Source organism: Ischnura elegans, chromosome 2 (assembly GCF_921293095.1).
Source record: "Ischnura elegans chromosome 2, ioIscEleg1.1, whole genome shotgun sequence".
Lineage (NCBI taxonomy): Eukaryota > Metazoa > Arthropoda > Insecta > Odonata > Coenagrionidae > Ischnura > Ischnura elegans.
This window is the reverse complement of record NC_060247.1, coordinates 68,658,794-68,674,026: the sequence shown is the minus strand read 5'-3', so window position 1 is coordinate 68,674,026 and position 15,233 is coordinate 68,658,794. Positions and strand designations below refer to the sequence as shown.

Below are 15,233 nucleotides of genomic sequence, written 5' to 3'. Positions count from 1 at the left end.
ATCTATTATTTTAAGAAAGCCAAAAATATTTACAGCTCTTTCTTTACATTCAGAGAATACTTTAAAATCCTCAACTCATTTATTAGCATTGGCTAATGAATTATTAGACTAGCCAGTGGAAAGTTACTGAGCACTCCTCTGAGAGGCGTATGACTCTTATGTTAATAATGAGACTAATACTAAAGTGTTAACTCAAATGTTTGAATGCGCTAGCAACTGTTGATATATTTGCGTTGTATTTTAATTATTATATAATCATGGTGTGATAGACAGGCTAGAAAGGTAATGGAAGTGAAATAATTGGATAGTTAATTAGGTTATATTTATTATTTTTGTTATTTGAGGCAGACAATTTCCATTATCTCAATCATTTATTATTATTAACATTAATTATTACACTTATCTAATTGGTTATTATACTATTTTTATGTTTCTTTGTTTTGGCAATTAAATTATCCTTCTGGATATCTCAAAAATGACTGCCAACGAAATTTATCTCATTATTAATTTCTAGATTTTAATTTCTACTCACTTCAGAAATTTCCTCACTTTAAGAAAGGAAGACCGGAAAGCACAGGTTCAGATGTTTTTATAAATTGTGGTTTTCAATAAATAAGAAGCTTTTTGGGTAACGCATTCCTGGATTGTTCACCATTTCCACCGCTAATGCAACATCCCTTATTCATTCCAGCTCTCCAAATCGAACGCCAATCAAGTGGAACTCCAGGACGTACAGCTCCACCTGTCGGGGAATTTTAGCTGCGAAGTGTCGGCAGATGCACCTGCGTTCTCAACGGCTTTCGTCTCGGAACAGATGACTGTCGTCGGTAAGTACGGATAATTTTTTTAAGATACGATTTAAGTTTTTCCTGGCGAGTAATATTTTGTAATTCTTCTCGGGATCTGTACTAGGGTATTGGCGTCATTTCCACCGAAGTGTCGGAAAACGTCTTGCTTCCCACTTTCAAGGAATATTTATCTCAATATTATTTGCTCCCTATTATTCATCTTGGCTTTAGTAATTCTTAACGGCTCTGATGACGTCATCAATAACAATTACGTGCTGTCTACTTCAGCATCAAGTACCTTGCGGCACGGACTTCAACTCGCTGAACTTGGCAAATCTATGACCACCAGAGGCGGATCCAGGATTTGTTTCTGGGGGGGGGGGGCAAAAGGGCCTGAAAGGCAAACGGTCTTCTCATATTTGAGATTAAAAGTAACAATCACTCTTTGAAATATTCTCTCTATTTTAATGTGAAAGTGAATGAAAATTGAAATTTAAATGAAATTTAATTATTGAGGCTCCGTAATACAAAAAAACAGAATGATCACAATGACAACCGTATTTAAAATCTTGTCTATTTTTTAAGCGTCTGAGGGGTCACGTGCACTCTCGAGCCCCCTTCAAATCCCCCAATAATGACCAAAGAACAGTTAAAGGAAATTATCAAACAACGGCTTCGACGGTATTGGAGTGAATAAGTGATACCAGCGCTCCGTGAAGGGCGTGGTGATCATGTGATTTGTGCGTTTGGCGAATTAGAAGAGTGCCCGTTTCAAGTCGCAAGCGCTCTTAAACAGGAAAAATTAGAGAGATGAACCCAACTTTAGAATGGGAAGCAAGACGTTTTCCAAAAATTCGAAGTAAATGAAGCCAATAACCTGGTGCAGACCGGAGTAGAATTCCTAAATTATTTTAGAATATCATTTTAAAACCGTTAATACTCTACATTTTTCCTTCAACTGGCCCTAGTGCCTACTACTTTTCACTGCGACTGAATAGTTTTTCTTCCACATGAGCTAAATACCGGGAGTGGGCGTAGTTTAAAATTCATTATCGTAACACAATAATTTTTTAATGCCGAGAATTGGCGATTATGATAACTAGTATGGACGATATCTATCATTTTTTCGGGCCTAGTATTTATATCAGGATAAAATCTTGTGATATATCACCCGATAAAAAATCACCTCCCGAAAAAATATATCCCTCTACGAAATTGACTCCCGGTAATTATCACGGTATATGAAAAGTAATATTGTAATATTTTATCGGGCGACGATTTTATTGGATGACATTTCACGATTTTTTGTATGATACGTGCCGATTTTTCGGATGAAATACCACGATATTCTTGATTTTTTATAAAGAATTTTTCAAGTTATATTTGTATCGGTAGTGATATTTTTATTTCTGCTATTGAGCGATAAATCAAGACTCACCGTGAACAACCTTTTTCAAATAGTTTCACAAATAGTATAGCATGATCAGGTACTTATCAACAAAAATATATGTTCGCATTAGGCTTATTTCCCTGGAATTTTGTAACATTTCTGGTAAGTGAACACATCATTCACATTGAACATCCTTGTATATTGTTCAAACCGCAGTATCGGATTACCGATAGCTTTGAATACCGTGAGATTTTCGATGTTTCGACATATCGCCCAGGACTACTTCACACCCCACTGACGATCCCCAGCAGTCCTCACATCTGCTTCCTCCGTCCCCTATCCATTCCGAAACAGATCCCAAGCGCGTTATTCAACTGTCCCGAACCGATGTTTCTCGTCGAATGAAAAAAAGCGACACTCAAGACACGCACACACAAACCCGTGCTGCTTTCTCTATGGAAGCTTTCTCCGTAGTCGTTCTTTCGGGTCGATATAGATGCAAGGAATCGGAAGCTATCCCTTAGAGGAGGTTAGGGGTGCGAGGTGGGGGGAAAGGGTCAGGGGGAGGGATGATGTGGAGAGTTAGGGTTTGCGGTTCGGAGAGATATTGAATGGGACAAAGGGGAGCTGGCAAGATCGGTAAGGGAACAGTGTTGCCAAAACAAATCCGTTATGTCCCTCCCTTTTGAGAGGAAGCAAAACATTTCAGAAGAATTCTTTAAGTGCTTTATTAAGGTAGTTGAATCCGCAATCGTTGGTCTGTGAGAGCCCATATTAATGTTTTCTTAACTTCACAATACATTTAACTTAACAATAATACAAGGTCTCTCTGTAACTGATGAGGTCATATGATTAAATTTTTTGGTTCACTTACCGGAAATTTTACAAAATTCCAGTGAAATAAGCCTAATGCGAACATATATTTTTGTTGATGAGTACCTGATCATGCTATACTATTTCTTTTTTCCCCTTATCTTGACCTTGTTTAATTCATGTTAAAATAGTTCTTGGAGTTTAGTTCAATGTATTTTATGCAAATAATAAATAGAATATTCCTAAATATGTGCAAAGCTAAGCCATGATGATAGTTTAAAATAAACAGAAACGTTGGCTAAAACTTTTTTGCAGAACATACATTGACCTACACTCCAAGAGCTATTTTAACATATAATATTTGTGAAACTGTTTGAAAAAAAATATTATTGTAAAAAAGTATTTTTAAATTTCACAGTTCCCGTTGCAGCTAAACATTTAATGACATTGATAATTTACGTCACGTGGTATCATTATCAAGGCAAAGTTTATTGCACTTTTGAAATCGATGGAGAAAAATTGAAATTCGAAAGAGTTTGTTTCACTCATGAACATAAAATCACTTCTTTAAGTTTTTCCTTAATCAGCGAATTTCATACTTGATATACGGCTTTGTATGAGTCCCATAAGATCTTCCCCAGGTCCATGTTACTGATGAGGTCATACAGTGGCGAAATAATGGGGGGATGGGGATATAGATCACCCCTTCAAAGCCTCAAACCGATAAAAAAATATTTATAGCTATTGTCTAGTTTGACATATACTAACTGCATCTGCTCAACGTTCAATTTTTATTGCCAAAATAATGTAAAATATTTTTCAAGGCATGTAATTTTTCGAACATTTTACCAGATTTTTCCTTGTGGGGAGGAAGCGCCACTCCAGGCTATCCAATCCCCCCCAGGCATATTCCTATTTACGCCGCTGAGGTCATGTGATTAAACTTTCTGGCCCACTTACCTTTAATGCTACCAAATCACAATAAAATAAGGCATGGTATTTGGAGGATGCGACCGACAGCTGAGGTTATTTGCACCATGAGTAAGGAAGAATAAATAAGGAATAGTGGAGAGAAACCCGGCGTCGGCATTAGCTTGACTTTAACGAAACGCGCCAAGAGGACCACGGCTTAACGTTCCATCCGACGGACGGAGTGTTGCGCTTGAATTGTCCTCCACACAACATTCTATCAGGGATCGGGTAGTCTCTGAATTTATGCATAAATTATCTTTGGCAAGTACCTAATCATGCTGTATGCTATACCTGTGAAAGTATCTGTAGGTATAAAAACTTTACATGAAAAAAAGTCATTGAAAGTTTTACAGCTCTAGTTGCAGTTAAACAGTTAATTTGATTGATATTTTATGACACCTGTCACCACTATCAAGCCAATATTTACTTGCTCTATTGTGATCGATTAGCTACAATATATCGATGAAGGAAAATTGAAAGTTTTTTTTTAAACCCATGAATATAAAATAAGTTCCCAAAGTTTTTTTTCCAGAAACCTCGAATTTCGTACTTAATATGCGACTTTGTATGGGTCCCATAAGATCTTTATCCGCCAATGCAGCAATCGCTCCATTCTTCGAGGCATACAAAACGGTATTTCCCAAAGCACTTAAAAATTAGAACAACGTTTTCCGCGGTTCGAGAGGGGGGAAAATTTAAGAGGATGGAGCGCCGCGCTTCGCTGTTTGAAAAAAAAAATAATCCCATGACTTCTTACGCCGAATAAAATCCAAAGCCTCGAACGACCTAGATCCTTGAATGTGTGAGCAAGTATTCCGTTTACGTTTAAATCGCACACAAAAACGTGCCGGTAAAAGAATTTCACTCGCATGATTTCTGCTCACCCTAGATACCTGCACGCTGCAGCTTGCTGGAGAAAAAATCCGTGTCGAATAATGGAATTTCCACTTAAGTGCCAAGCCGTGATGTAAATCTGTATGCAGAACGTTTACGAACTTCACGAAAACGATCTATTGCAGTGCAGCGATTGTTATCCATATCGATGGTTAAGCTCTAACAACACGTGTATCAAAATTTGGCCGGTCTGAATTAATACTGCTACTAAATGAAAAGTAAAATTCAAGCAAAATAACAAGTCTTTGTTTGCAAATGTATGCCTCTTTTCAGTTTTATGTATTTATGGCTTTTAATTTCAATTAAAATTACACACAATTAAAAAAAAATAAATCGTTTCTTTGCTGTCCTAAAAAATTGCTATTTTGGAGATACGTGTTGTTAGAACTTAACCGTCGATATCGGTCTTTTAAGCGTCGAGAATTTCTTCGAAAACTCACTCGTACTGTGTGCTTCTAATGTTAATAGGTAGAAGAAGAACAGGTCGCTAAATTTGGTGCTACAATTTTCAAATTCAAGGGCATCCTTTCAATGCTATCCTTCTTTGAGGGGCACTGGCGAGACAGGCATAGGGTACTTTCATAAAATGTAGCAACTAGGAAAAAAAAATGCAAAGCTATTTTATTACTCATCCATATGCGGTTTTTTTCATTGATGAGGTTGAACTGGCTAATATTGACAAAATATTCAGGGATGCCGACTTACAAAAAATATTGGGGGGGCCCAAACCGGGGATCTTGTCCCAGGAAATTTAATAAGTAAGTGGTGAGTTTTAAGTTTTTTAGGCATTTTAGAAGAGTCATATGACCAACATTAGAACCCTGATAACTCGAATCTCGATATCTGGACACTTCGGGGAAAATCGACAAGCCTGGCACAAATTTCTTCACACCCATAAGGAATTTTTTAGGGAGCTCGGGCCCTCAGGCCCCATGGAGTCAGCGCCACTGAAAATATTTTTACGTTTACTGAAATATAAATCTAATATAATAAGTTATTGCAAATTAAATAATGGACTACGTTAGAGCCGATATATCGGCCCGCCGCACTAAAAGGGGACTTGTGATTGATAAACGGGGACTTGTGCTGAAATGGTTGGGAACATGCTATCTAAATCATTAATAATATTATTTTTCGATATTGATATTGCTGAATAATATTGATTATTATTACATCTGCCCCTTATCGGGGCGCGATGGGGAACAAATCTACACCCTCTACCTTGTAACCTACCCACCGGTCAATTCATATAAAATATCTGCTAAATAACAATTTTATGGTGCGGTGTACAATATTGAATGCATAAGCACGTTAAATGAGCATACAAAATAGTTTAAATATAGAATACCTCGGGGAAAATGTACAATTTTTTGCGGCTAATGAGAAGCATGTAACTAATACGCACTCTAGTCACGGTCACCATTGTTGGAAAAGAATCCTTTCCTATAGGTAACCATAGATGTTTTTATGAAAAAAACTAAGAGGCCAATTTTGACGAATGATGTTGATAAATAGTGATATTATAAAGGGTACCCACTACCTCAGCGACAAGCGGCGATGCAGTTTACGACATTGGTGCGAAGGCTTCCGCGGTGCGCTGGTACTGTAGGCTGCATTTTCCGGGTTTCACCGCGTCGTGGTTGCGTTGGTGACAACAGTTTCTCCTGCATTCCAGCAGGCGACTTCAGGTCGAAGATTCGACTTCGACCTGAAGACGCCTGCTGGAATGCAGGAGAAACTGTTGTCACCAACGCAACCACGACGCGGTGAAACCCGGAAAATGCAGCCTACAGTTTACGACATTTTCAATTTCGCAACTGAATCTAGACTATGACGCACTTCAATGTTTCAGAATGTTATAAGGTAAAGATAAGTTCATGCTGCCATTACAAGAGATTACTTATTTTATTTCTGACATTAATAGCTTAATTAATAGCTTTGAACCTTACTTTTTTCAGGTTTGATTCTACTTAAAGTTTAAGTGCTCAGCAGATTTTCATGCCGTTTCGAACCCAGAAATCAAAATACTAGGCGTCAGCAGCAAAACTATTCTCTTGAGACAAATTTTTGAACAGCATATAGAATGACAATAATATCTAATGAACGTATTGATTATAGTTACAATTATAATTGGTATTAAAAATGGCAAAGAATATTTTAGGAATATTCACCCATGCTCTCACAGCGCTCTCGAAAATAACTCAAAATATTTTTTCGTGCATTCTATACTGTATTTTTATATTTTAAATGCAGCATTGAAGAGTGTTTTCATTAAAAAAAATAGAGGATCGTTCGCTGCACGAGCTGTTTCGCGAGCTTTGCATTTTCCGCCGAGATAGTGTGCCTCGTAAATATTAGGAAAAATGCAACGTCCTTCGAATCACAAATAGAAAAATCGTTTGAGACAGGAGGTATCTGGCATTCCTTCATGCGGTCTCCGAGTGGAACCCGCTCCCACTGTCGTGACTTGAGTCGCGTGTACTTCGCTGGCCGTGCGCCTCCCACTCCAGGCCCGCAAGCGATTTGCGATTCCTTAACTTCTCGACATTCTTAGCTACAGTGAGCCTAAATATTCCCACGAGAATGTTTTCAATGACATCGTTTGATATTATTACCCTGAATAGGGCATATAAGGCTATTTTTTTTATTCAAGATGTCACTCGTGGCGTACAAATTTGTCGATTTCATGCAGTACCGCCGAGCAATAATCAATAGTTTCTCAGCATTTCTTGACTAAGAGAAATATTTTTACGGTAGTTCCCATCTCTTAAATTTGCTCGCGGGATATACATGTATATATTGAGTGCGGAAAATTGACACTGATTCTAATTCGCGCCCATTGTCAGCAGACAGATACCATCTCATCTCATTTCCCATCAGTAAAGTCATCACATCAAAATCCTCGCACACTTCCAAAAAACACATACTCGATGTAAGCTCAATTAATCATTTTATGTCGTTAGGTTTGGTCAAAATAATGTCTTAGTACAGTGATTCGTAAGCCACGGTATGGGAATTTTAGACCATGCGTATTAATTATCCCAATAGATGTAAGTAATGCGTATAGCAACCCTATTCCAAACTATCATCTGGACACCTCGCTAGGACCCCTCGGACTCCTCGGAAGCAAATAGCTTGAGACCGATTTTGAACAGCATACAGAATGACAATGATTACGGATGGATGTATTGATTATTATTATAATTGGTATTGAAAATGGTAAAGGATAATTTAGGAAAGGCTAGGAGAGGTTAGAACCCCTCGGATGCTAATATTACAATTCTATGTGCACGCTTAACTCATATAATTGTCAGCCTCGGTGGCGGCGGGGATAAGGCCTCGCCTACCATAGCGAATTTCGTGGGTTCGAGTCCAACCTGGATAGGTTGTCCCTTCCAGGACATGGATGTGTGTGGTCGTTTATTGTTGATTGTTCAAACTCCCGATGTAAATGCCTCATTGTGCTGTTTTCGGGGGCAATTGAAATAAATAAATAAAAGGAAAATGTTTGGATGGACGAAGTATTTTAAGCGGAATTCAGTGATTATTATTTTATACTAATAGATTTTGTTTAAATAAAGTTATAAATATCTACTAGTGCAAAGTATTATACCGTTTATCTGGTGAATTAAGTAAATTTCCGTTTACTGGCCATGCATGAAATATGGTGAGTGGGCCTCGGAAACAGACCTTGGGGAAACCTCTCCATTGCAGATACAGGAATTCACAAGAGTGCATGATTAAACCTATTATTTACCACAAAATTTAATCTCCTTTTACTAATAATTAAATGTGAATGTACATTAAAAATAGGCATTTTAGCCATTGCACGGCGGCATTGCGGGTTTAAGTCGAAAGAACTTAAAGAACGCCATTTAAATTCCACCATGAAACTCGATTCGGCAAATTATTGTCCTCAAAAAGCCGCAATATGAGTTTAGAGCCCTTTCCGCAAATATTTTAATTCCATTCTATGTGTGGGTCATTTGTCTCTTCCGCATTATTTGTGAACCGAATCGGTTCGGAGCCTGAAAACGGGACGTATTTTTTTTCTTCGCGGCTATTCTGACGCCGTCGTAAAATTAAATGCTCTGGAAATATCTGTATCCTCGCCAATGCATTACTCCTCATTAATTTGATTCAACTGCGTTATTCCATTCCAGACTTGCCAGACCGTCGCCCGATAATCACGTTGGAGAAGTCCAGCTACGCCGTCGGACAGCGCCTCGAAGCCAACTGCACATCACTCCGCTCAAGACCAGTGGCCAACCTCACCTTCTACGTCAACGACGTTCGGGTAAGCAGAAAAATGAGACTAATTGAATAGTAATAAAATTGAAGTAATCAATTAGGTAAGAAGAAACCAATTTACACCAACGATGATATTCACCATAAAAAACCATTTGGCTTAGCTGAGATTCGGAACCGACTTCCCTAATCGACGTTCAAGTGTGCAGCTACCACTACTTGGGCATATTTCTCATATATGAAATTCAGACTGGGATTACTCAACGAAACGTTGACGATCCAAGCTCACATTGTGATCCAGGAGACGGAGGTTGCGTTAACTAAAGTCTGAATCACACGATAATTTTTTCCATCCCTTTAGAGGGACAGATCCAGCGATTAAACAAAAGATTGTTGAAAAAATGACCGTTCCACGCGATCATTTTCCGCGATTGTTCGAGGGATGGAATCCATTTTTCCATCACCCGACACGTCCCTTTTTCCGTAGATTTTTGTTTGGCTTTTAATTGAACGACAGTTTGAAAGCGGAAAGTGATGGAATAAGCGAGGGAAAAGGGGACGGTAGAATTGACCGCGTGATTCAGAAAATGATAGCTCGAGCGATCATTTCTTTGGTCCATGAAGAGCTATCACTCAGAGGAACGAAAAAAAATGATCGTGTGATTTAGGCTTAAGCCACTATCAGAGAAATAAACCCCACACAGTCGCTGTTCAGCGGCAGACGTTTTCCGAAGCACTGACACGCAGTATATTTAAACAACCAATGTTGTAAGATGACCCTGTTCTAGCAAAAATTTTTATTCATATTCACCGGTTTAATATCAAATAATTTTATTGAATTATTTTTATTTATATATTATTTATTATAAATATATGTTTCTTTAAACGTAAATGGGTTGTAAGTGGACCATGATGCTTCGATTTTTTATATTTGGTATGAAAAATCTCTCAAGATTCATGTTTCATGGAATATAGAACACACCTATGTTTTAATAAACTTTATACCTTTATAATAAACCTCTAGTCATACTTTCTTTATTAAATATAATCCCAAAGGGAGGATATTTTTCCAAACAGATTTTTCTAATTTTATCCTTAATAATTGAATTTGGATTCAATATTTTGCAAGTACGATCCTGATAGAACCTATAAAAGGTTAGCTTTTCAAAAGAGCGCATTCATCCTCTCTTATTTTCTTTTAGAGTTTAAATATTTTGTATTTATCTTTTTAGTATGCCATTTTTTTATAATATTGCATTAATAATGATAGTTCCAAGAAATATTATCGAAAAAAAGTCGCTCGTCGAATCTTTAATTCCCGTAACGTTCGATTTATTAGAGGGTGAGTTCTCTTCTTCTCTGGTTTCACATCTACAATGATTAATTTTCTTTGAATTCATCCAATCCATCCTCCGGCAAAGCCTGAAATCTTTTTTTAATATAATTTATGCCTCATTATATTTTTGACAAGAGTAGCATGTGTCAAGGACATTTCTTTCTGGAAAACATATGCTAAAAGTTTGAAATATAATTTAAAGTATTTCGTAGAAAGTCTGAATAACAGGGCGCAGCACCTGATTCATTGCTACGTTCATTATCATAGTCATCATCAAAAGCACATCTATGAAAAGCATTACTTACCTGCAATTGTCCAACTATAACGCTTTAACAGGTGACGAGATCAATCCATATCTATCCAAATCCTATCTTATAGACGTGTGATATCAATCTTACATCCTATTGGTGCATGCAAATTTAATAATTACTAAATTACTAAGGCAATTAATTTTTACTAAAAAAGTTTCCCACCTCAGTATTGTTGGGATACGGGATTGTATGCTAAAAGATAATAACTCAAGCCCGATGGAAGAATATGTGTTAGATAATGAGGGATACAGCTTGACACTTCAACTGAGGGGTATGCTGGGTACCCGATGAGTGAGTGGTATGCATCCCCGGAACAATACATCTGTGCACTCCGACGCCACCAAATGACAGACAGATCAACTAGCTGCCCGCCAAGGCGCCCATTATGAACCTAACAAATATAATGAAAGTTTCACATTTATGATGACGATATAATATTTCTCATATTTTTAGATTTAATTCTATGATGATTTTTCCGCAAATGTGCGCGGCTTTTCGCGTAACTCCGTCGTGTATCAAATTTACTAACAGCCCACATTCTTCTCCTTTGACACAATACGTTGGGTCACCCTCTAGGTCCCAGAGCAGAATCTGGTGCACTACGAGGTAGCGTCTCCGCCCCCACCGCCACCCCCCTCAGCCCGGCAGCCCTTCGACGAGGACTCGGCGCCCCTGGACTACGGCCCGGGCACCGCCGTGCAGGGTCTCCGCATGATCGTGAGCAAGGCGGACTTCGAGGGCGGCGGAGGCGGCAACGGCGCCGGCTCCCTCCGCCTGCGCTGCGTCGCCTCCGTGCTCGTGTACCACACCAGCGCAGAGGTGGTGGTCGAGGAGGAGCGGCCCAAGCTGGCGTCCGTGCTAGGCGCCCGGGAGCACCACCCCAACGGAGGGAGCGCCAGGGGTACGTATCATATACAGCATAACATAAACAGCCAACTGAGGACCTGCAGAACACTGTGTATTAGAATATTAGAGTATTTTTATTATGCTCTAGGTAAAACCTATGAGAGCAAAAAACAGAAAATAAAGGATATGTTCAACTCTTAATAAAAGGCATTTTGACAAAAATAAGGCATTGTGGAGATTGTTGTTAGGCTTACAAGTGGTAGATATTGATATAAAAAATTTAAAATATTCAATACTAATAACACAAAAATATAAGTTTTAACTTAGGCAGTAATGAACGCACACATACATATACACATTTATGTAGAGAGTTTTGATAACATCACAACTTTAAGATGATAACTCTAATAAGTTGAGGAGACTGAATTAAGCCCCAGACTTCAAATAGGAGTACAGCCTTCTTTTAAACGACTGAAGTGATTGTGACGTCTTTAGATGTGTAGATGTCTATGAAGAGCTCGTTATTATGATTGTATAATTATTCCTGCGTTAACTTAAAGAAAAATCTTTGAGTGACTTCCTTTATATGTGTCTAGAGTTCGTTCAACTGATTAAGGCGCGATATAGTTGAAGTTCAACATATTTAAATGAAAGGTAGTCATACTTTTACACACTAATTTAATGCGTGCGACGGGTTTTTGCCCACAGAGCCACAAGAACCTGGTTTTGTACCATATGATGGCTCTGTGAAACGCGTCGTAAGCATTCTATTACTGGGGATAATTGCAACTACCTTTCGTTTCAATATGCCTAGAGTTCGTTTCAATTATCTTTGCGACTCACAACCCAAGTTTTTTGCTTTCAGACCTCCGTGGTGTATGCTTCGTGAGTAAGTTAGCGTTTCCATTCATGGACACACTCTTTTGAAAAAACGTGGCAACGCCCGCCTCTCTCTCCCTCTTCCCATACCACATCCTTAGTGTGGGCCAGTCGCAAAGATAATTAAAAAGAAACATAGTCCTTGGGTACAATTATTTTTGGCGCCCAACACCCATTGAGGAATTTCAATTTTTTCTGCCTTCTCCCTATTCCTCGCTCACTTCCCCTATGTCTTCTCTCTTCACCCCTTCCACCGCGACTTACCCTCCGTCTCGCGCAGGACTGCACCAGGTTCTTTCGCGAGAGCTATATATCTGTCATCCTATTCCTCGCTTGCACTGGAAAGGTTATAGTGGTTTCTTAAACTTGCTGTGTCATTGTCCTCTAAGTCCACATTAAACGCAAAATCAAAGCCACAGAAGAGAAGGTTTATTTACTCACCTGCAACTGGAACATTACCCAGTATATATTTGGGTCACATTTGTGCGTTAGCGAACGAACTCCTCGCGAAAGCTTATGGTGATGCGCTGAGGTTGATTTTGCGAGTGGTAGTATATTTTCTACAGGCCTGATCAGACGACACATTACGCACGAGAAAAAGTTGATCTTTGATTGCATGAACGATTTTAGTGGACCGGAATGGAGAATGTACGAATGCACAACCCGAATCAGAATAGGCTCCTTTCATAAACGGTGCATTTTATTTTTCTCATATTCGCACAATTACATTTCATGTATTAGGAAATCAACTTCTACGTGTAAATTTATCGCGTAATTAGGCCTTAAATCCCGCTATAACTGGTAGAGGGGTTTCTGCGAAGGACTAATCGTTGCGATTTTCGATGCAAACTTTGAAATTTATCATATGCTCTCGATGAATTTCAGTGCTTCTTGCATTTCATCGCAGTGAGTTATGGAGCCAGCTGCATGCTACATGGTCTTACAAATTTTCAATGCAGCTAGGCATTCCATTTGCTGCGGTCTTGCCTTGAAATATACAGCGGAGATAGCGCTCCCTACTCCGGAGCTTAACCGCGTGTGAATTTAAATTCGAGTATGGAATTGCTGTCCCAATTATTAGATACTACACCGTAGCTGCCTTTATGTACTTACGTGGAATTTTAAAGGAATATCCTGAGCCCTCACAATGAAAAAACAATTTCGGTATTCTTTAAAAAAAATAATGTAAAATCTTAGGAAAACAAATCGTGAGTTTTTTAATAGTGCCGACCTTCTATCGCGTCCTATTCGTTACAAGCGAAAGAATCGCCCTGTTTTCACCACGAAACCTATTCTCAATTTTTGAAGGCTGCAACCCATTTATGAACCGGACTATTTCTCATGAATTCCAGTTTTTCTTCGCACCCTCTATGGCTGGTAAGGAAGGCATCTTGTAAGGTATAAGATGAGTTTTCTAATTAACTCAAAAATCTTATATTTCCACTAGCTTCCCGGAAGAATAATTTCAGCTTGTCCCTGATTGTATATGACTCTCACAGCTTTTCAATATTTTTCAGCACTCATTTTTCTCCTTTTATCTCATAGTATGACCTACCCTGAGTAAGTTTCTACGTATCTTTAAGATACGTGTTCGATAGAAACATTTTAAGGGAACAAATACGTTTCACGACAAAAAAATAAAGACATTTACGTGCACGAAGATGGATGTGGAAGGTTTTTGGCTACCTTTTTTTTCGCTTTCAGTTCCATTTGCTATGAGGGATAAATAGATAGCGTAAGCGTTGCGTCGTAGCCATACGAATTCCATTAAATATTTCCTTCTAATTGAATCACACATTTCGGTTTCTTGGAAAAAATTAATTTTATTACGAAATGGAAGCAACGCAGATGTAGGTTTCCTAAACCGAGAGTACCTGTTTTTGTTGATTTTCACCCGCAGCACACTAGTTGATGAATGGATTAAAATTGTCAAATTCAAGTTTTTTAGAGGAAGAGTTATTTAAACGACTCATCATTTTCCTTTCAGGGTATTTTGCTGGTTTTCTACACTATTTTCTATTTATTCATTGAGCTAGCAACTTGAAACGTCTTTCAAATTTTCAATCCTGGTACACATAAATTGAAGGAATTTTTAAATTTCGACTACAGAAATGTGAAAGCAGTCATTATGCTTCCGATGACTTGACATCTCGGCGTTCTGTTGTGGTACTTACGGATTTCTCGCCATGAAAAATTATGAAGAGGGTGAAGAAATACTATCCATCAAAACGCTGAGATGCATTCACGCCTCCATTAAGGAATATGAAATCTGGGACTAAAGTAGAATGTTTAAAGCGGAAGGGCTCGAATAAAGGCAAAATTAAAGATTTCACAGTTTAAGGTGGAACCAGGAAAACAGAGAAGGCCTCAGAATTAATCCAGAAGGTGGGAAATATTTTTCCGCGATTTCAGAGAACAGGTTATATGAAAGCATTCCCAAACATTGACATGCAAAAATTCAATTTTGTCTCCTTATTGAAATCTTGGTGAATGAAATATCCTCCCTCATTCCTTGCGTGAATAATTTTTTTTAAGTAATGCGTAAACAGCGCAAATCTGCCTACCTGGCGGGAGCACGGTATTAAAAGGTATCCCACGTAATTCTCAGTGACAGCGATAATTTTAAATTTCTTATCCTAAAATCTACCTAAATCTGAATGAAAAGTGAATCGCGCACTTTCCCTAGCAATTCAATACTTACGTTATCTTTTCGATCTACGCAAGCTCTTATTGCCAAGTTTATTACGTCAGTTCCA

General features: G+C 38.4%; 1 protein-coding gene across 1 annotated transcript in view; it reads left to right on the top strand.

The window, feature by feature from the left end:
* The window catches only part of LOC124153925, a 148,648-nt gene that overhangs the window by 99,764 nt on the left and 33,651 nt on the right, over positions 1-15,233 (top strand). The window contains exons 2-4 of the mRNA XM_046527334.1: positions 692-827; positions 9,021-9,154; positions 11,329-11,653. Of these exons, the coding sequence (XP_046383290.1) occupies positions 692-827; positions 9,021-9,154; positions 11,329-11,653 (595 nt within the window). The remainder of the gene's footprint in view (positions 1-691; positions 828-9,020; positions 9,155-11,328; positions 11,654-15,233) is intronic.